The sequence below is a fragment of the Ochotona curzoniae genome, unplaced genomic scaffold (assembly GCF_017591425.1).
Source record: "Ochotona curzoniae isolate NIBS_2020 unplaced genomic scaffold, NIBS_Ocur_1.0 contig_1014, whole genome shotgun sequence".
In the NCBI taxonomy this organism is placed as follows: domain Eukaryota; kingdom Metazoa; phylum Chordata; class Mammalia; order Lagomorpha; family Ochotonidae; genus Ochotona; species Ochotona curzoniae.
This window is the reverse complement of record NW_024464920.1, coordinates 28,951,007-28,971,668: the sequence shown is the minus strand read 5'-3', so window position 1 is coordinate 28,971,668 and position 20,662 is coordinate 28,951,007. Positions and strand designations below refer to the sequence as shown.

General features: G+C 45.1%; 1 protein-coding gene across 2 annotated transcripts in view; it reads right to left on the bottom strand.

Moving 5' to 3' along the window:
* Positions 1-5,439: 5,439 nt before the first annotated feature.
* The window catches only part of CPM (carboxypeptidase M), a 69,866-nt gene continuing 54,643 nt past the window's right edge, over positions 5,440-20,662 (bottom strand). For both annotated transcript variants that reach the window (XM_040981934.1, XM_040981926.1), the window contains 6 exons: positions 20,391-20,563; positions 17,643-17,827; positions 16,965-17,135; positions 14,664-14,816; positions 7,975-8,123; positions 5,440-7,353 (listed from right to left, as the gene is read on the bottom strand). In XM_040981934.1, coding sequence (XP_040837868.1) covers positions 7,111-7,353; positions 7,975-8,123; positions 14,664-14,816; positions 16,965-17,135; positions 17,643-17,827; positions 20,391-20,563 — 1,074 coding nt within the window. In that variant the 3' untranslated portion in view covers positions 5,440-7,110. The remainder of the gene's footprint in view (positions 7,354-7,974; positions 8,124-14,663; positions 14,817-16,964; positions 17,136-17,642; positions 17,828-20,390; positions 20,564-20,662) is intronic.

Below are 20,662 nucleotides of genomic sequence, written 5' to 3'. Positions count from 1 at the left end.
CTTCAGTCTGTTTCCTAACAGATGGTGACGTACTCTCCTGGGTTCTGTCTCTGGCTGCCAGATACACAACAGACTCCCAGTGAAGGGTGATGAATGACCGTGAAAGCAGCCCAGCAGTTTTCTCTGAGGAAAGATGCTTAAAAAGCATTCTGAGAAGATACATTCTGGGGACGCAGCGGTCTTTGTTGATATGGTCTCAGAACTGGAACGTGAAAAGGTGGTGTTTTGTTTTTTAAACATTTATTTGAAAAGAGTTGCATCTGCTGGTTCACGCCCCAAATGGCCACAGCAGTTGTGGACAGGTCCAAAGCCAGGAGCTTTCTCCAGTTCCCCCACAACGGGATCAGGGCACAAGCACTTGGGCCACCCCCTACTGCTTTCCCAGCCACTAAAAGATGTTTTTGACTCTGCGCTGCTGTTGGACTGGCAGTGCAGTGGCACGTTACATGAGAGCACTAAGTAGGGCTGTGTAGGGCGAGATAGTGGGGATCTTGAAGCTCCAAGGTAATCTAGCTATCATACGTGCAAGTTTGTTAGCTGACATGTCATGCAGTGCTTGGCTTAAAAATTACTTTTTGTCCTTTTCCTATTTTTAATTTTTAAATATTTGAGTGAGTTTCAGAGAATCTTCTGTCTACTGAATCATTCAAATGGCCACAGTGGAGACAGACCAGGCCGAATCCAGAAGCCTGGAGCCTCTTCTGGGTCTCCCAGGTAAGTGTTGGGCTCCAAGCACTTGGGCCATCCTTGGCTGTTCCAGGCACATTAACAGGGAGTTGGATCAGGAGTTGAACTGCCAGAACTCATACTGGTGCTCATAATAGATGCTGGCATTGCAGGCAGAGGCTTAAACCAATATGCCACAATGCTGGTCCTACATGTGTTTGTTTTGACAAGAAGCGAATGAGAAGACCAAGCTCTTCAGTCCTGAGGTGAAAGCATCACTTTGGGAGGATGGCTGGGTATACGCACGCTGGTGGTGGACTGTTCATGCTGAGAAGGAACGCCAGAGTGGATTTCTACCTGGCAGAGTAAAGAAACTGATGGGGATTCTGTTATCACGTATTGCACGTACTTGTCCTGAAATCCTTCACCAATTCCTCCACTTTGTAGTGTTTATTCAAGATTTATTTTTTATCTGAAAGGCAGAATTACAAAGAGAGTGAGAGATCTTCCATCTGCAGATTCTCGCCCACCCAAGGATGACCACACTGGCTGGAGCTGGAATGGTTAGGAACCAGCAGCAGCATTCAGGGTCTCCTATGTGGATGCAGAGGCCATGAATAGGGAGCTGGATAGGAAGTGGAGTAGCTGGGACACAAACCAGTATCCATATAGGATACCAGTGCTTACAGGTGGAGTATTAGCCAATTGAGCCATCACACCAGCCTCAAGAAGGTAATTTTTATGTGAATGTTATCTTAATATAAATTCTGGAATGATTTAATTCACAAGAAAGCAAAGCAATTGTGTAAACTGGTAGTTCTAAAATTCGTGATTCTGTAATAGTTCCTTTTAAAAAACTTATTTTAAAAAATGAGGGGCAAGGGCTAGGGCTGTGGTACAACAGATTGTTTCATCTTGTGATGCCAGCATTTACTAGTGTGCCTGTCTGAGTTCCCTACTATTCTGACCCAGCTCACCCTCTTTTTTTTTTCTTTTTAGTCTTTTCCCATTTTTTTAGAGGGTTTCTTTTTATTGAAAAGGCAGATTTAGAGAAAGAGAGGAAGATCTTCTACCCGCTGGTTCACTCCCCAAGTGGCTGCAGGGACTGAGAGCTGAGCCGATCTGAAGCTAGGAGCCAGGTGCTTCTTCTGGGTCTCGCATGTGGATACAGGGACCCAAGACCCTGGGCTGTCTTTGATTGCTTTCCCAGGGCCTAAGCAGGGAGCTGGATGGGAAGTAGGGCTGCCAGGACCAGCGCCCATATGGTATCCCCGCAAAGTGAGGACTTTAGCCACTAGACTACTGTACCGGGCCCCCAGGTCCCTTCTAATGCACCTTGGAAATCAGTGGGCCAAGTACTTGACCCATGCCACCCCGGCTTTGCATTAACAGAATGCTGGAACCTACAGCAGAGTCGGGACTCAAACCCAGGTGCTTTCGATACGGGTTACAGGCCACCTAAGTGCGACACCACATGCTTGCCCTTGGTTTTTCTATATAAAAGCAGCAGGGGTGGGTGTTGGAGGCAGTGGTTAAGACACTACGTGGGAGGAGGCCTGCATCCCATATATTATCCTGGATTCCTGTACTGGCACTTCTGGTTACAGCTTTGTTCTAACACCCCGCGAGGCAACAGATGGTTCAAGTAGTTGGGCCTGTATCTCCCATGCTCTACGACCCAGGACTTCTGGGCTTTGGCCTGGCCTGGCTCTGACTGCGGTGAGCATTTGAGCAGTGGGATGGGAAATTTATTGTGTCTGTTTCTCTGTTCTGCCTTTCAAATAAGTAAAATTGAAAAATTGTAAGGAGCAATTAATAAATGCTAAAAACGGAGGAAGCCCTACCCCTTATCCCGCAAAAGGAAGCAGGGTTCAATACAAGTCAATTCCCAGGATGATTCATTACTTACAGTTTTATACTGTCACCATCGCTGTCCCCGCACCCTGATCTAATATTTTTAAAATCTAGTTCATTTTAAATATCCTTGCTTTAGGTGAAGGAGATTGCATTGGGAGCGAGCTTGAGCCCTGAAGTCTGTCTAAAGTATGCTAAAAGGGGATATTTAGATAATTGTCCTTTGAAAGTAGAAAAAATATATTGAGGCATCTGTCACTTTTAGAAATTGGTACCTGTGACAGCCATTTCCTGCTCATTCACAGCTCATTTCTGTTACTTTTCCTTCATGTTTCTGAGGGTGGTGTGAGGGTGGGTCTGTGCTTATGACTCTCAGTAGTAAGTCCAGCTGGGGTTTGCGTTGGGGGCTCATAGTGCTGCTAGTTTTCCATTTTCTAACGGACACTAGTGTTGTGTTTATGCTGCATGCTTCAAAAGCACTTATGACAGATAAGATTTATTAAGGACTAAGTGCATCTATATCGGCTTTTCCCAAACATGTTTAGAAATGTAGGAATATTAGCGCAAAGTGAAGGTCTTAGGCTCAAACAATCAAGAAAATAGGCCCTCGGTTAAGTATGTTTGAGAAATCTAGGTTTTTCCTGTATGATTACTCAGGCCTTTTACTACATTCATGCGAACTTCCTGCCAATTTCTTTTTGACCAGAAAGTATACTTCTCCTATATCTTACCCATGCAATAACTGCTTCATGAAACAAGTTAATTTAAATAATATATACATGTAAGTGTAACAGAAGGAGTACTTGGACTTTGAAATGGTGTGGTCTTCCCTGTGTTTATTTGGTGATAATCAGTTTTTCTGTGGCATGTGAGCTTGGTTATACTCGTGTAAGGATTGGTTTTCAAGGTACCAGGAAGATACAGCATTTTTTATTTGTATGAATGTTCTTTATTGAGGATCAGAAGTATTCTACATTTACTAAATTCAGAGGTAGTCCAGGCTCCTCCCCATACACTTTACAGTCTTAGACAATGTGTTCATTCTAATGTTCTGAATTGCAGTACAAAAGAAAGTCAATGAGGAAGCTATGAAATCACCTGTGAAACATCTATAAAAGGTGTGTAGTTGATATGCTAAAGCATGATACAATGGTCTGTGTACTATAAATATAGCACAGTATCTGCTCAGTGACAAAAATATAAGACTATAACAAACTGAAGCTCCTGTTCTAGGTGTTGTCAGTGTTCAGTGCTCCTTTATACAAATCTGACCGCCATCATCGTCTCCCTCCCCCATCGAAAGCCATCGGGACCAGTGATGTCTGATAACATAAACGTTAACTGCAGTGTTCTCTAGAATAAAACCAGGCTTCTCCATATGCAACTTCACATGACAAAAGCAAATTTGCCTCCGGGTTTTGAGAAGAGGTGCTGCCCCACTGTACATCTGGCGCAGCTGCAGTCTGTGTGTGAGAGATGAAGCACCAAGATCAACCCTGACTGCAGGAACAGGTATCTCACTCCCTTCCCTTAGGGCTGTTAACAGTCACCAGAACCAGAGTAGGGACGTGAGAGAGCCATTGCTTCCTGAAAGTTTAAACATTACGTCACTATTTGAGCCGATCAGTGTTTCATTGTTCAGGTTAATTCTGTCTGTAAGTATGTATTTCTAACATTTTTGAGAGGCAGCAAGATGGAGTGGAAAGTGGAAAGACTTAGTGTTTAGTGTTATATGCTATGCACCTGAGTGCTAATTACCCTTCCTGCATCTGGATAAGCACCAAAGATGGCATCTCCACCACTGCTCCCAGGGGCTGGGACCTCTTCTCTTCCACCCCAGTCGTCTTCCACTGAATTTATCATGTAGATTCCTCTGTAAAAGGAAGCAGGCTGGCCTGAGGATGCCCTCCAATGTAACAGGTCAGAGCCCTGGGAAGGGAGCTGGGAGGGAGCCATGGGGCAGCTCTTGACCACTGTCATAGTCTCCTGCCTGTGTTTTGTCTTTAAATGATTTTGAGACAGCTTACGAATTTTAAAAAGATCAATTCAGGGCCCGGTGCGGTGGCACAGTGGTTAAGGTTTTCGCCTTTCATGCCCGGGATCCCATATGGGCGCCAGTTCTAATCCCAGCAGCCACGCTTCCCATCCAGCTCCCTGCCTGTGGCCGGGGAAGGCAGTCGAGGACGGCCCAAAGCCTTGGGACCCTGCACCCAAGTGGGAGACCCGGAAGAGGCTCCTGGCTTTGGATTGGCATAACATCGGCTGTTGCGCTCACTTGGGGAGTAAATCATCAGATGGAAGATCTTCCTCTCTGTCTCTCCTCTCTGTATATCTGCCTTTCCAATAAAAATAAAATAAATCTTAAAAAAAAAAAAAGATCAGTAAGAAATTTACAGTGAGGCTCATGAGCCAATTGAGATTTTAGTTACTGTCCCTTTAAAATTTGATTTTTTAGGAAGAAAAAGCTAGAAGACCCAGTGGAAAAATTATGTAGGGCTTGATAATTAAGTTTGAGCATTATGAGATTTTATATTTAAGTGGTTTTTAATAAGTAAAAATTCTTTTTAATGTATGACTTTATTATGCATAATAAGTTTGACATGGAAATGGTTTCCAATTGCCATGAATCTCAAGGCATTCACCAAATACCAAGGGCAGTGTGGCTTCTCTCAGGTCCTGTAGAACTGCGTGGAAACTGAATGGCGAGTGCAGCTGGAACTTGAACCCAGGCAGTCTGCTTTGAGTGCTGTAACTGCTGCACTAATTACCCTTGGTACAGTCTTTTTTAAAAGATTATTTTTATTACAAAGTCGAAAATACAGAGAGGAGGAGAGATAGAGAGGAAGTGGAGCTGCCGGGATTAGAACCGGCAACCATATGGGATCCTGGTGATTCAAGGCGAGGCCCTTAGCCACTGGGCCACGCCGCCACGCCCTTGGTAGAGTGTTCTCTTGATGCATACCTAAAAACACTCCTGACAGTGTTTAGTAGTGAACTGCAGATAATCATCCAATCCCCAGCTTCATAAAATGAACTCAAAGCCCTATACAATCTGTGGATGGGACTACGAGCAACAAGCTGGAACACTTTGTTCATTCACTGCCAACCAGGTAGAGGGCTCTGAAGATACACAAATGAATTTTTCAGACAGACTCTTGGCTTCAAACAACTCGTACTCTACTAGGCAAGGCTAATACAGCATTGTAAATCCAGTAACATAACCAGTTTATTTGTCGGGCCAAAAAGGAGTGGCCCTATTCCAGAATGCCTGGCTGGGAGGACTGTTCACAAAACTTGGTAATAGGATTGAAACCTCCAAGTGTTAGTGGGTGAAGGGAGAGTAAAATGCAGTGAGCAGGATGGCTCTGCAGTGCCAGGGACCAAGTAACATGTGCATTCAGTAAGCAGTTGACTGTCGTTCTCTGCAGCCCTCTTCCCCGGCGCTTTGGAGGATGGGCTTGAGAAAGTTAGGACCATGAGACCAATACAGCTATTGCTGTGGTACAGGTGAGATGAGAGGCCTACATTTTGCAACAGAAGGTAGAGTTAATATTTCTAATTCACACCAGCCTACTGGTTGATGGACTATAGGGCAAGAGAATAGTTGCTTTGCAGACACCTCCAAGATTTCTAGTGCAGTGGTACTAGTAACTGAGACGGAGGACAGAAAGGATCTTCAAGAAGCTCAGGGAAAATACCTAGCATGCCGACACTATACATAGATTTTTTTTTTTTGGCACCAAAAATTGTTTTAGTGAACTTTCTTGTATAGCAGGAAGTGAAGTTGTAGAGGCAAAGATCATGCTAAGTGTTCAGCACGATGTATGTGAGGCACCTACGGGTTGTGTCCAGGTGCTTATGTCCAGCGGGCAGTTGGATGTGAGTCTGAAGCTTAGGGCTGAGCTGGATGTTCGGGGTCAACATCCTAACTGCCATGTCCAGGTTCAGGAAGGTGAGGACTCTAGCTCTGGTGGATGAAGTGTTACTTAACTGACCTGTTGCTTGGAGACTCTGCAGACTTGTCATCCCATTGTGGACACCTTTTCCCAGGCCTTGGACACATGGTTCTCTTTTTTCACACTGTTTCTTCGAACATTTGTAAAACTAGATTAAACATTTGTAAAACTAGATATTCCCAGTCCTATGATCATTTCTTCCTTGGCTGAGAACCAATGGCATTCATATATGGCACTCATGGCAAGGTTTAGCATTTGGTAGGTAACTGATCAATGCTTATTTTTGTTGCTTATATCTTCTTTTTCCATGCAAAATTGGCTCCTTTAGTTGTCTTTTCCATTGTAGGAATGTTATTTTTGTGTCTCAAATTTGAGTCTTAGAAATTTGTAGAAGTTAAAGATCAATAAGCAATACTTGATAGGCTGGCATCATTCATTCATTATTGAGACTGAGTCATTCCCTTCATTATTAATACATATTGCTTATTGCATGATTTGGAAACATCCACTTCTCTTTGGGAAGACTGGAGTTGATCCAGTTGAGGTCCCACTAGAGGGAGTTAGAGTTGCAGTAACCTGGAGTGGGTGATCCCTGATTCCAGGTGGTGATGGGGATTGAGTTTCACATTTTACTTTATTTGAAAAATATGTGCAAAACAGTCACTAAAAAGAGGAACAAACTAGGCTTTGTTGCAGTTGAGTGGCTTGGCAAATTTTTGTAAAGAGGAATCATTGGGCATGAAGGATTTGCTGCTTGGGTGGAATCCAGTTGCCCTCGGAATGGAAGTTGAAAATCCTTTTTAAGTGCACTGAAGTTACGGGTTTTCTCTGGAATAACCACCTTTGTGAGGTGTGGCTCATGCCCAGGGACTGTAACCTGAGAGGAAACGAGAAACAATCGTCTGAGTGAGTTCAGATGTTTTGTGGTGCCAACACTGGAAACACTGATAGCCACCACTCAAAGGCAGCCTTTGTGCAATGCATGTAACGATCTGCTTGGCCTCCTGGGCTAGCAACAGCTTCTGCCCTCATGCTGAATGAGCTATCCAATGTCTGTTGATGTAGACCAAAGTGGCTGATGCTGTTGCCAAGTACTACAGAATGAAACGAAGGCAGAGTCAGGTGCCTTATCTGGTGATGTCAGTCAGGAGAAGCAAGCAGTGGATGCGTCCCACTGGCATCATGTTCAGGGAGAATAGTAAGCAGCTGACTGCTCCTGCTTGGCCCACATCTGTTCTTTGGAGGAGAATAACTTTCCCGATTTATTCTAGCTTCTTTGTAGCTGATCAAAGTAAGCACAATTCTATTGTCTCTTGAAAAGATTTGAGGTGACCTAGTTTCATTCCAGATCTTACCTAGATTTGTGGTTTTTGGTGAAGGAAATGACCAGGAAAAATAAGACAAATGCTGAACTAACTGTACGCCTGTCCCCCAGCTTGTTTCTAGGTTCCTTGTGAGTTCTGTGGTGTCTTAGTATCACTAGGACTTGGATACTTACATTTATTGTATAGGACCCAGGCAAGAGAAGCAGATAGTATTCTCCAAATCTGTTGGTTCTATATGGACAGACATGTTTTCGATCTTGGACTTCTACAATTACATTGGGTAATGGATTTCCATCATAATCAAAAACTTGACCTTTTATACCTGCAAAACAAAAAGTTAAATATATTCATAAATATCAGTTTATGGCATATGTGAAGAACCCTTGTTATTTAAGAAAAAATTTTAACTGTTGAGTTTATCAAGGAATAGAAAAGAATTTTTATGGAAAATTACAGCTGATTCGTAGATTAAATTTGTTAAATATTCCATTTACAGCATATATTTTAAAAGTATCGTGTGCTAGCCGATTGCGCAACTGGAGCCACAGTACAGCATGTATTATCAAAACGAGAGAAGATACAGGACAATCTAGGATCTGCTGCGGTTATTTGCAAGTATTTTACCCAGTCACGTAACTGTACTGCAACACACCATAGGTGGGTTCCCCAGCATCCTCAACCAAAATGTCGCTGTGTTAGTTTGCAAGATGCTGATCCATGGAAGAAACCTACATGGCAGTTACAATGTTAGGGCAACTTAAAGCATGGAATTGATGGATGAGGTCTTATCACCAGTAACAGCCGGCAGTGTTTAGCAAGCAGTTTGTATACCCCAGGCTCTCTGCCAAGTCTGTAAAGTACATTTTCTCATTAACCCTGCATAAGAATTCTGTGATGTGGGCAATGTCATTACAATGATTTTATAGACAAGTAAGGCTTTGAATGACTCAATCTGAGGATTAAGGGGTCACAGCCAAAGGAGTAAATTCAGCAATCTCCAGATTCCATACTGATAGGCACTGAAATCCCAAAGTTTCAGGAAATTTTTTTTTTAAGGGCGGAAAGTTCAAAAGGGTGAGCAAGCGTGTCTTCCTCCACGGGCTGACCTCCCAAATGCCTGCAAAAGCCAGGCCAGGCTGAAGCTGGTAGCCTGGAAACTAATCTAGATTTTCCATGTGGATGGCAGGAATTCAAATTTTCAGCCATCACCTGCTGGCTCCCAGAATGTGCATTAAGGAAACTGGGTTGGAAGTAGAGGGCTTAGGATTCAAACCAGGCACTCTGTATGGGACCCAGGCATCTCCTGTGGCAGAGCCACTGTGCCTGCCCTTCATGAAACATTTTGAAGGGCCATCTAGATTTTGAGTTGTTCTTTTCTTAGTCTTCATTTTAAGTGTAAGTCTCACATTCCAGTTTGGTCACAGCAGTGATGACTCCTGTTATAAGGTAAAGGCATCTATGCAGAATGACGGGGAGAAAGCAGAAGCCACAAATGACTGTACGGAGACAGTGATGCTCAAACACTGAGGCACTAAACACGGGGCAGGTGGTTTCCTCCTCAAGAGGTAAAAATGAAATTGAAGTTTTGATGTTTAACAAGTTACTTAAAAAAAAAAATTTCTATTGCAAAGTCAGATATACAGAGAGGAGGAGAGACAGCAAGATTTTCCATCCACTGGTTCTCTCCCCAGGTGGTTGCAACAGCCAGAGCTGAGCTGATCCAAAGCCAGGAGCCAGGAGCCTCTTCCAGGTTTCTAACACCGGTGCAGGGTCCCAATGCTTTGGGCCATCCTCCACTGCTTTCCCAGGTCACAAGCAGGGAGCTGGATGGGAAGTGGGGCCTCTGGGATTAGAACCAGTGCCCATGTGGGATCCCACTGCGTTCAGGGTGAGGACTTTAGCCATTAGGCTACTGCTCCAGGCCCCTAACAAGTTACTTATCTGAATCATTAAGCAAATTTCCTTCTGATGCACGTTGCACTTTGTATTTGCTTCATATTTTCTCAATTGTGGTTGAGACATTGGTGAACTATATAAGCCTGTGTTTTTTTTCCCCCACATTTTATTATTGCTATCATTTTCTGATACAGTTTCATATTCCCTTATCCCCTCCCAATTCCCTCCCACCTATTTCCTTTATATCATTACTAACATATAGTTCTTCATACTCAGTCATATGTCCATCATTGTGGGCATGGACAATGACAGAGAGTCCAGAATCCTATTGTCAAGATATAAACAATTTCACTGTAAGTCCATTTTTGTCTGGAAGCCCACTGCTTTCCTGTGTCTGTCAGTCTCCAGGTACCCCTCTGCTGTTGTTCTGTCCTTTCCTATTTCCTGAAATATGTCTTCTCTGCTTCATCCTGATTAAATGTTTCTCCGTCTGTTTAAACGTGTCCTTACTCTATTCCGCTATCTTGATTCTCATAAGCCTGTGTTTTCATGTAATCTGTTCTTTTGATTTTAAAATTCTATAAGGTTCCATTTATAGCATTTCTGCTATTCAGTTTTCCTTTGAGTCCTTGGGTAGTACCCAACCATAAACTACTAGCAATAATGCGGGGAACCTGGGCTTGTCTTCACTCAGTTTCAGAGGCATTGCTCTCAGCAGAGCTGTTTTGCTTGTGTTTTTGGATGGTCCTTTTATATTTGATAAACAAGAGCTTAAGACAATCAACTTAGTTTGCTGTGACCCTCTTTCCTTCCCTTCCATTTCTAGTTATGGAAAAAGTACACAAGAGAAAAGGCTGGCTACATAAAGCATGGAGCCGAGACAAAGGTAGGTTTCTGGAGCCTTAATTCAACCTTATTTCTTGAGATTAAGAATGCTGAAGAGAGAAATCCTGCCTATTTGTTTCTTCTAGAGTACTCTGAGCTAGCCTGCATCCTCTGGGCCACTCAGAAAACCCTTGCTCAAGGTAACTGGTGGTGGGTGGTGTGATCTATGGGCATGCTTGTTAGCTCACTGACTTCTCTGAAATCATACTAAACAAGCGAAAAACACTCAGACATATGTGACAAAAAAACTAAGCTATCTTGAAAGAGACATGATCCATCCTTTGACATCTCAGATCATGCCGAAACCAAATTTAGGGTGATGGTATTGCATAGTTGGCAGAAGACCAAAAAATGGTGTTACAGCATCCTAAAAAATGGTAGAGAGTACCCTCTTGGTTACTCTTTAATAGACTTTGTTTTTTGCCAGTTACATAAACAATGATTTTGGGTGAGCACAGGTCCCCACACAGCACCCAAGGGTCAGCATGTGCCACCACTTAACGAAGGTCTATAGTCTGCCTACCCTCAAATACGGGGAAGGGGAGAGGGAAGTAAAATACATTTGAGGGAACGTCTAAGAGGATTCAGATTCCAAGGACAGGCACTTGGCACAGCAGTTAACACGCCATGACTTGGGATGCCTGGATCTCATTTGAGAGTGCCTGGTTGGAGTCCTGGGCTCTGCTCTGGAGTTCAGCTTCCTGCTCATGTGTATTTGGGGGGTAACGGGCACTGGCTCAGGTAGTTGGGTCCTTGTGCGAGACTCAGATTGAGTTCAGGGCTCCTGGCTTCAGCCTGGTTCATTGTGGGCACTTGGGGGAGTGGACCAGTGCTCCTTCTCTCCCTTTGAAATAAAATTTTTAAAAGATTTGTTTTTATTGGGAGGTCAGATTTACAGAGAGAAGGAGAGATTGTAGTTAACTCTCCAAGTGGCCACAATAGTCAGAGCTGAGCTGATCTGAAGGCAGAAGCTTCCTCCAGGTCTCACATGTTTGTGCAGGGTCCTAAGGCTTTGTGCAATCCTCTCCTGCTTTCCCAGGCCACAGGCAGCTGGAAGGGAAGTGGAGCAGCTGGGATACGAACCGGTACCAATATGGGATCCTGGCAGTTGCAAGGTGAGGATTTTAGCCACCAGGCTACCACGTTGGACCCTGAAATAAATTAAGATCTAAAAATATTCCCATTCTAATTTGACCCTCATTCATTATCCTCTAAAAACCTCAGGACTCATTTCCATATGCCTCTTACCCAAAGCTAAAGACGGTGCAACTTTCAGAAGCCCGGGTAGCGGCACACCACTGTCACTGAACAAACACAGAGCATGTTTCAGTATGATTTTTATTCAAGGGAAACCCCCCAGCCAGCCAAATGGAAGCTTTTGTAAGCTGTCACTGGTCTTTACAGTGTTGTGTCCAAGTACCACTGAACCTTTCCTTAGAGGGAAGTAAATGTTTTACCAGAAGACATGACTTATTTCTGTAAGCCACAGGTGACACTGGAGAAAGACCAGCAGACCCCAAGGGATGCAGAGTGGAACACAAAATGAAGTTTTGAACAAAGCTCAGATAACAAAGCAGAAGACATACAACTTGAGACAAATTCCATGGCCGCCTCAACGGAGAAAGGTAAAGAAAAGATTCACTTCATGAATAACAAGGCAGTGCTGAGCCAGAACAGGGACTCTGTTCTGCAGGGAGATGGTGTGAACAAGCCGCTTCCCACGTGTGTCCCAGCTCTGACTCCGAATTGTGGCAGACCAGAGTCCCCGTTCCGGCCCATCACAGTTGCCACTCACTTTGCATCTGATGACTGAGTCATGCCTGTGTTCCACAGGCTCCTGGGAGTCAGCACATCCCAGGCCTTGGGGTCAGATCTGCTTTAGCAAGTCCAGGGATGACAAAGCAGCAGCAGGTGGCACTGTGTCCTGTTTGTCAAAGACAAGGTAGCTAGAGCAGAGCTTTGCCTGCCTTTGGTCTGCAGACGCTGGTAACCCCCCTGAGCATGAGTTCAGGTTGAAGTCTGCAGTGAGTTCTAAAAGAATTGCCCTGTTGGAGTCTTAGAACAAGCCACCCCAGGCCTGGAAGATGGGCTGCTTCCAATTCCCAGTTACGGAGCTTCAGACAAGCACTTGCTCAACAAAACACAGCCCCCCAAACCCCGGCCAGGCCTCCCATCAAACCTCAGGCCTTGCCTTCCCACACAAGAGGTAGGTGTCTCCTCAGCCCCTCAGAATCACTCTGGCAAGTGGTGGAACCCAACCCAGTGACAGATACCATGGGGTTCCCAAAGGCGGAGCAGAGGCAAGATAGGGCTGTCTGCTTTCAGTAGTCACACAGACTTGGTTCCTTGAGTACTGAGAGAACCTTTCTATGAAATAATCACCTTGGATCAGTTTTTTGAAATGTTTCATGAAACTAGAAAAGCCCCTGTATTTAACCACAAGAGGACAGGGTTGATGATGTGCCAGCATATAGTTATATGTATTTCTAATATTGATGTCATCACACCCGATTACAAGAATTAGCAGGTAAAATATCCTTTATAGAACCAAGTGCAAGCCATCTTGTGAGTCCTCCAAATTCATAAGAGTTGCATAATGTGTGTTATTTACCAGTTTCCAAAAGCTGCTTACTGGCAATACTACATCAGCATGCTCAAAAGTTTGCAAATGATTATTAGTTAAATGGGAATTTTGAAAATAGAAGTGCAGTTACACGGAGCATATCTCATGCTCAGTAGCAGTCTCATTTTGACCCTGATGAAGATTGGATTCTAGAAAAGAGGCAAGAACAACACTGAGAGACCAGGCTCAGTAGAAACACCATAGATTAAATTAATCCATGCCCCAAGAGGTCCATCTAGTGGGGCATGGAATGCTGAAATACTAGGCAAAAGAAGTCTTGAAAATGTGATAACTCAGTATTGGACTTTTCTCCTTCCTCACTAAGTGTTTGAGCTTCATTGAGAGGTTGGTAAGATGACATTTTGTAACAGCCTCTCTCACAGGGACTCGACCTTCACGACCTTCACGCCTGAGCTGGCGCGTGGCCCCATGCACTTCTGTTCAGCAAGGGAGGATCTTTACTGTCTCTGCCCTTGCTTTTTTGCCCATGCACTTCCTTCCCCATCCACTTCCTGCTTCAGTGTGAAGCACTTAGCAAGTTCTGGGGATGATTCAGGAGGCCCGTGCACATACACACTTTCCACTATGGATCAATGTGGCAGTATAATGGTTCTGCCAGTTCTAACCTATAAGTCCATTCTGAATGAAGAAAGAATGGGGCATTGTACAAGATTCCACAAATCTTGTAGTGGAGAGCCACTACTGGTATATAAACTTGCCCTGGATATGACTTCAGGATTGTCACAGGTGGCATTTTTCTGCTAATCCATCTTTTCCTAAACACATCTGAACCAGAATTACCAGACCCATCTGGGGACATGCTCTCACCTCAAGGAGTCTCACCCAGCCATCCTGGAGACGGGGCTGCGGTCTCCTGGAGCAACCCTCCGGTGAGTCTGCCACACATGCTCGTGAGTGACCACTGGTGTACCTCATCTAGTTTGTCCATCTGGGATAGAGGCTAGAGAACTGGAAAGACTCCTGGTGATGCCATTCAGCATAGATGAGGAGCGGAAGGGGCTAAGGCTAATGGGGCTAGGTCACTAGCTCAGTTCTGGAAGAAAATGCAAGAAGTGGCAGCTGGGTCTGTGATATTAGGAGGGAAATGACAAGCAAAGCTGGCTTTTGCCTAAGCAGGAGATACTGTTAACAGAGTAACCTGTTTTCCTGTTCTTTTGCCAAGTTAAGGTCACTGGATGTGTAGAGCTACTGTGGGCTTTTACAGAACCACATGAAGTTAACCTGCCTCACTCATTCTCTTGTGTGAGTGGATGTATACTGCATTTCTTACATAGTGCAGAAATTCCTGCAGACGTTGCATTTTGAAACGTTATTCCTGGCACTGTGAATGAGATTACACCTCAAAAATACCAACAGCAGCTTGTGTTTGCTCAGAGCAACCGCCTCAGCAGATGCTACACTTTGAGTTAAGGAATTAACAAGAAAAACCTTACAAACCTAGGTGCACCTGCTTCATGTACTCAATCAAGGAGGCTTTGTTGTCATTCCAGAAGAAGGGCAGTCTGTCCTCAGTAGGGTATTTACAGCATGACAGCTCCAGCGTGATTTCAAAGCACTGGGCCCAGACATAGTTGTAATCTTGCATTCCGCCTAAACGTAAGCACAGTTCATTTTCGTTAGAATTTGTTGTGGGAGGGGAGCCAAGCATCAGATAACTTGGAGACAAACGAATGAGACAGCTAGAGGGAGGGCACTTGTAAACAGGAAAAGAGGCATTTGACATTGACATATCAAGTTAGGGCTAGACATTTTATTAGCCAGGCATGACCAGGCAACCCTAAGTGTTCCCATATGGCAACTAGACCGGTGGTGCTTGCAGTTCAGCTGTGCATTAAAGTTAAGTGAGGGGTGGAGGAAGGGTCTGTTTCTTTTTGAAGTTTCATATTACAAAAAGATTCTTCAAACTACATTTCTTCCTTAAATCATTTTCAATTCATATAAACTAGAGTAGGATTTCTTTAAAAATATTTCCATAAACAATCCTGTACATTTAGTACCAAAAGCTAAGTGCACTGGTTTGGGGGAAACAGTGGCTGACACTGACCCATATTCACTAGTGCTAGGTGTTATTCAAAGCACTTTGTAGCAATTCATTTACGCCCCACAAGTCACCATCCCTATCTTACAGAGCAGGAGGTAGCCTTCGACTACACGTGACTTCTTCCAGTGGACAGGCCATCTCAGTCCCAGACCTGGGCTCATGGACGCCAGCTAACTGTGTAAGAAATGGTTCAAGCATTTGGGTCCCTGCCACCTCCATGGGTGACATGGATTGATTTCCTGGCTCTGAGCTTTGGTCCGTCTGGCCCAGCAGTGACTACTGTGGCTGTTTAGGTAGTAAAATTGGTGGATGGGAATACAGTCTTTACGTTACTCTGCCTGTCAGTATCTTTTTAAAATCTTAGATTTATTTGAAAGAAATAGTTATGAAGAAGGGAAGAGACAGATCTTCCATCTCTTGTTGAATTACTCCTCAGATGGCTGCAACAGCCAGGGCTGGGCCAGGCCAAATCCCAGAGCCAGGAGCCTCCTCTAAATGTCCCACATGAGGTGCAGGGGCCCAAGAGCTTGGATCATCCTCTGCTGCCTTTTCAGGCCCATCAGCATTACAGGCTGAAGAGTTGGGACTTGAACCAGCTGGCAATGTATGCAGCAGCTCAACCCAATGTGACACAGTGCTAGTGCTTATTTTTATAAAGTGCAAGATTACCTGAGAGCTACACATCCAAGGAGGACTCAGAAGTGGGCTGCATATGGAGATGCAAACCTCATCTTGTTCATGGAAGGGCCAAGCTAATCATGCTAGAAGGAAACACCCATGTGCTCCAGCCTTCTCCCTCACTCCTGCCCTTTCAGCCCAGGGCTTTCTGATCTGCTTCACCACCACAGACTAGGAGATGCTCTGTTACCTCGGGCCTCAGTTCATATTATCCTTTGGTTAAGGACATCTCTCCTTCCACACTCCTTACACAGCAGTGTCACCTCCTTCCTTACCTGGCCATCCTGTTCGGAGGATAGACAACTGGAATCTCACTTTGCTACATGAAAAACTTGAATAATCTGCAAAGTGATTTTAAATTCATGGCAGTTCATGTCACAGCCAGCTTTCACAAACTGGACCATCTGGCAATGTTGGCTCCCTCCTGTGGCATAATACTTAGCTGTAACTCCTTCTCTTAGCAGAGCCCTGGACACAGTATTACTCTAAGTCTCTCACTGATTCCCACTCAGTTTTGGTTTGGCATCCCTGTGGTATACTGTGCCTTTTCTAAGTATTTTTTCATTCATTGTTTTTGGATACAATTTAGTTGGCGCTGGGCTCTCCCTCCCCCCTCCAAGTTCCCTCCCCTTCTAACTCTATTTTTATTCCAGTTGCACTGCTGCCAGTGATTTGCTTGCATGTCTGTCTGTCTATCACACCTGAGACCCTGAGACTCAGATCTGCCTCTTGTTCACCTTTTTTTGGCATGATTCCTGGCTCTAAGGAGGCACATGCTTAACAGGCACCTGAATAAGTGAGTGAAGGCAGCACTTGGCAGTGAAGAACACATCTAAGCATCTCTCAAAAAAAAAGCAAGTTGTCTCTACTGCCCCTGAGGTGTTAGCTGATGGAGACATGATGGGAAGGACTGCATTGTGCCTCAAGATCTTTTGACATTGCTGGGTCAGTCTAGCCTAGCCCAGCAGGTACTTCTGGGTGTAGGCAAAAGAGAATGCAAGAAATGAAGAGCAACTCACCTTGGAGTGGATACCAAAAATATCCATTGGTGACTCCATTAGGAAAGTTCACTTTGTTTTCACACTGGTCTCCTTTCTTCATGTTAGGGTTCATTGAGGCATAAGTATTTGCAAGATATTGAAAAACATCATCATCAGGTGTTAAGCTTCGGGAGAGCAATGCTCCAGTTGCTGCATTTGAAAGACAAGCCAACACCTATCAGTTGACTTAGGGAGACAATAGCACATCAGCAGATACAAGCCTCCCAGCACACAGGGCTCTGCGTCCCCACCCACCTGTGTGTGTGCACGCTCTGCTCTTTCTACTTTGTAATGAAGGGAAACAGAACTGTGTCAGTTACACATTCAAACTGTACTTGATTGTCACCCATTTCTGGTGATCAGTAACTTTATTCAAGCATATTATGGGATAGCTGAAGCCACTATGATTCTTTAAGTTCCTTGGGACATACTTACCCCATCAAGAAGGGTCAGCCAGTGACTGCTCATTGCAAAGAAAAATCGGGCTTAGCGCTATAGCCTTTTGATTTACTCTAGTTCTCCCCTTTCACTGAGGAGTGTCAGGTGATTGGTGGCATGATGTCAGGGAGAATGGAGGAGCCTAGGGGTGCGAGGAAGCCCAGCCCCATTCAGAGCCTGCAGCTTACAAGGCCAGTGCTTGGTTCAATGTCTGCTTACCTTGAACGCCATTATCAAACGGGTAACTGGCCACAAGGGCACCACCATGGAGGTTCGCTGAGAGGACAAACGTCTCCGTTTTCAGCCACTTCATGACAGCCAAGGTTTCGGGCTGCCTGGTGACGTTATTGTATTCAAAAGCATCAGGGAAATTTCTGTTCAGGTCATATTGGTTATAGTTTTCCCTTAAAGAAAGATTTGTAAGGTTTTAGTCTGGGTGCCAGATGTTTTCCCAAACACAGGTGACTGGGCATGGTGAGTGATTGCTCTGGTGGTCTGCAGTGCGTCACACCCAGCATTCAGCCTTCACGCCCTGTCACCTGTAGGACTAACTGCTGTGATGAAAGCCCAGGTTTGATAAGAGGTTGCAACGTTCAGTTTTGCTTTTAGGACACTCTCTCAGGGCACAGTATTAGCTTGGGGAGAGCCAACACAGAAACAAGCTGTGTGACAGCAAGAACTGGGCTGCCAGACACAGGGCTCCATGTCTGTCTCACACAGCCTGGGCTGGCCGACTGTGATGAGCCATCCTGCTCTGCCTAACTTCCCAATTCACAGACCATAGATCATTCATTTAAGAAATTTAAATTTTGTGTCCAGCAGTGTGGTATAGTATACTATTGCTCGTTTTGTAGCAGTGGTGTCCCATATGGGCACTGGTTTGTGTCTCAGATGCTCTACTTTTTTTTAAGATTTATTTTTTTATTGAAAAGGCATATTTACAGAGAGGAGAGACAGAGAGGAAGATCTTCCATCTGATGGTTCACTCCCCAAGTGGCCTCAATGGCTGGAGCTGAGCCAGTAGCCAGGGGCTCTTCCGGGTCTTCAACATGGGTGCAGGGTCCCAAGGTTTTGGGACGTCCTCGACTGCTTTCCCAGGCCACAGACAGGGAGCTGGATGGCAAGCGGGGCTGCCGGGATTAGAACCAGCGCCCATATGGAACCCCACTGTGTTCAAGGTGAGGACTTTAAGGACTACGCTATTGCGCTGGGCCCAGATGCTCCACTTTCAGTCTAGCTCTCTACTTAGGGCCTGGGAAAGCAATGGAGGATGGCCAAGTGCTTGGATCCCTGAGGCCATGTCGAAGATCCAGAAGAAGCTCCCAGCTCTGGATTAGTGTAGTTCGGATCAGGCCTCCATTGTGACCATTTAGAGAGTGAGTCACCAGATGGATGATCTCTGCCTTTAACTCTGCCTTTCAAATAAAAAGTTACAAAGCCTTTTATTCAAGACAGATTTGTCACCTCCTGTTCCCTCCCCAAATGTCTGTAACAGGGCTGGGTTGGGTTAAAGCAAGAGCCTGGAATCTAATCCAGATCTTCTGCTTGGTGGCAGTGGACTAGGTATTTGAGCCTCCTGTTGTGTGTATTAGGGAGCTGGGATTGGAAACAGCGGAGAATCTCAAACCAGGGTCCTGGTATGGGATACGAGGGCCCCAGTGGCACTTGAATTCTTGTGACAAATGCCATCCCCCATAGCTGTGGTTTTAAGTCACCGAGGTTTGCAAGATCTGTCACACAGCATTTGACAACAAATGGGATCAGGTTACTTTGTACAAATGTTTAAAACTGAAGGGGAACTGGAAGTTAAATTGTTCCTTTGGAGGAGCAAACAGCTTTAAAAATTGCACAAATATAAATATACATCGCACACATAGGCAAGTCTGAACTCTCTGAGACAGCTTGAAGCAAAATAAACTTGAAATCAGAATCATTACAAGCCCCACTCTTTGTGGTTTGTTCTTTGTTGGCTTCACGGATCAATCACTATGATGACCCTGGGGACCGGGCTGGGCGATGGGGAGCTTAAGCAGTGAACACAGGGAGCTTACGGCTTAGTGGAGAGAGATGCAGTGAGACACTGGGCACTAAAAATCCTGCTCTGAGCTGAAGGGCCAGGTGACCTGAGTGTGTTTGGAAGGGGTCTCCTATACAACAGGTGGGGGATGGAGCCTTTGAGGAAATGCCATTTAAGCATCAGGTGGGCATGCAGGGTGGGAAATGGCAGGTGCAGTATACCTGGGAGCACGAAGTGCCTGGTGGTTCAGGAGCTGAAGGGGCCCATGAGGTCCATGCAGATGATGGAGTGACAAAGGCAGGTGCAAGAGTCAGGATGCCTTATCCAGGAGGTCACTTCTCATGCTCCAAGCTTTGGGCAGCCCTGGAGGACTTGCTTACATCAATGAGAAGACTTAGGCTCTCAGGCACTTAACTGTTTTGGCCCAATTATTATTGTTTTTTAGGATTATTTGATGGGGCTGGTGCTGTGGCATAGCTGTAGCATAGCAGGTAAAGCCAATGCCAGCATCCCTTACAGATGCTGGTTTGAGTCCCATCCGCTCCACTTCCAATCCAGTTCCCTGTGACTGACCTGGGAAATCAGTGAAGGATGGCCCATATACTTGAGTCCCTGTACCAACCTGGGATACCCAGAAGAAACTTCTAGCTCCACCTGACTCAGCCCTGGCTGTTGTAGTCATTTGAAGGTATAAATGATCTGTTTTCCAAAAAAGTAAATAAAAAAATTTAAAGTTTTTATTTATTTGAGAAAGTTAGATCTTTTTCACTCCCCAGATGGTCATAATAGCCAAGGCTGGGCCAAGCTGAAGCCAGGAGCCAGAAGCTTCTTCTAGCTCTCCCACAATGCTGACCCCACCTGGCTGCCTCTTGACAGGCCCAAGCAGTGCTTCATGGGAGCCTTTGTGCTTCATTTTGAAATAAAGACAGGTCAGGGCGGCCTGTTCTTACCTTCCGTTGCTGTAATAGCAGTCGGGATTCTTGACCGCTTCGAATCCATCTGGGTTCATGGAAGGCATGATGTGTATCCGGGTGCTGTTGATGAGGTTGGTGATTTCAGGGTCCTTCCCGTGGTTGGTGACGAGATAGTCAATCAGATGGAGCAGCAGCTCCCGCCCCACAGTCTGTTGGAGGAAAGGAGGGCATGCTAAAATAGATCAGTTGTTAGAACAGGGCCCAAAGCACAGTTTACCTGTGGGGCCTCCACGCACACACTGAACCAG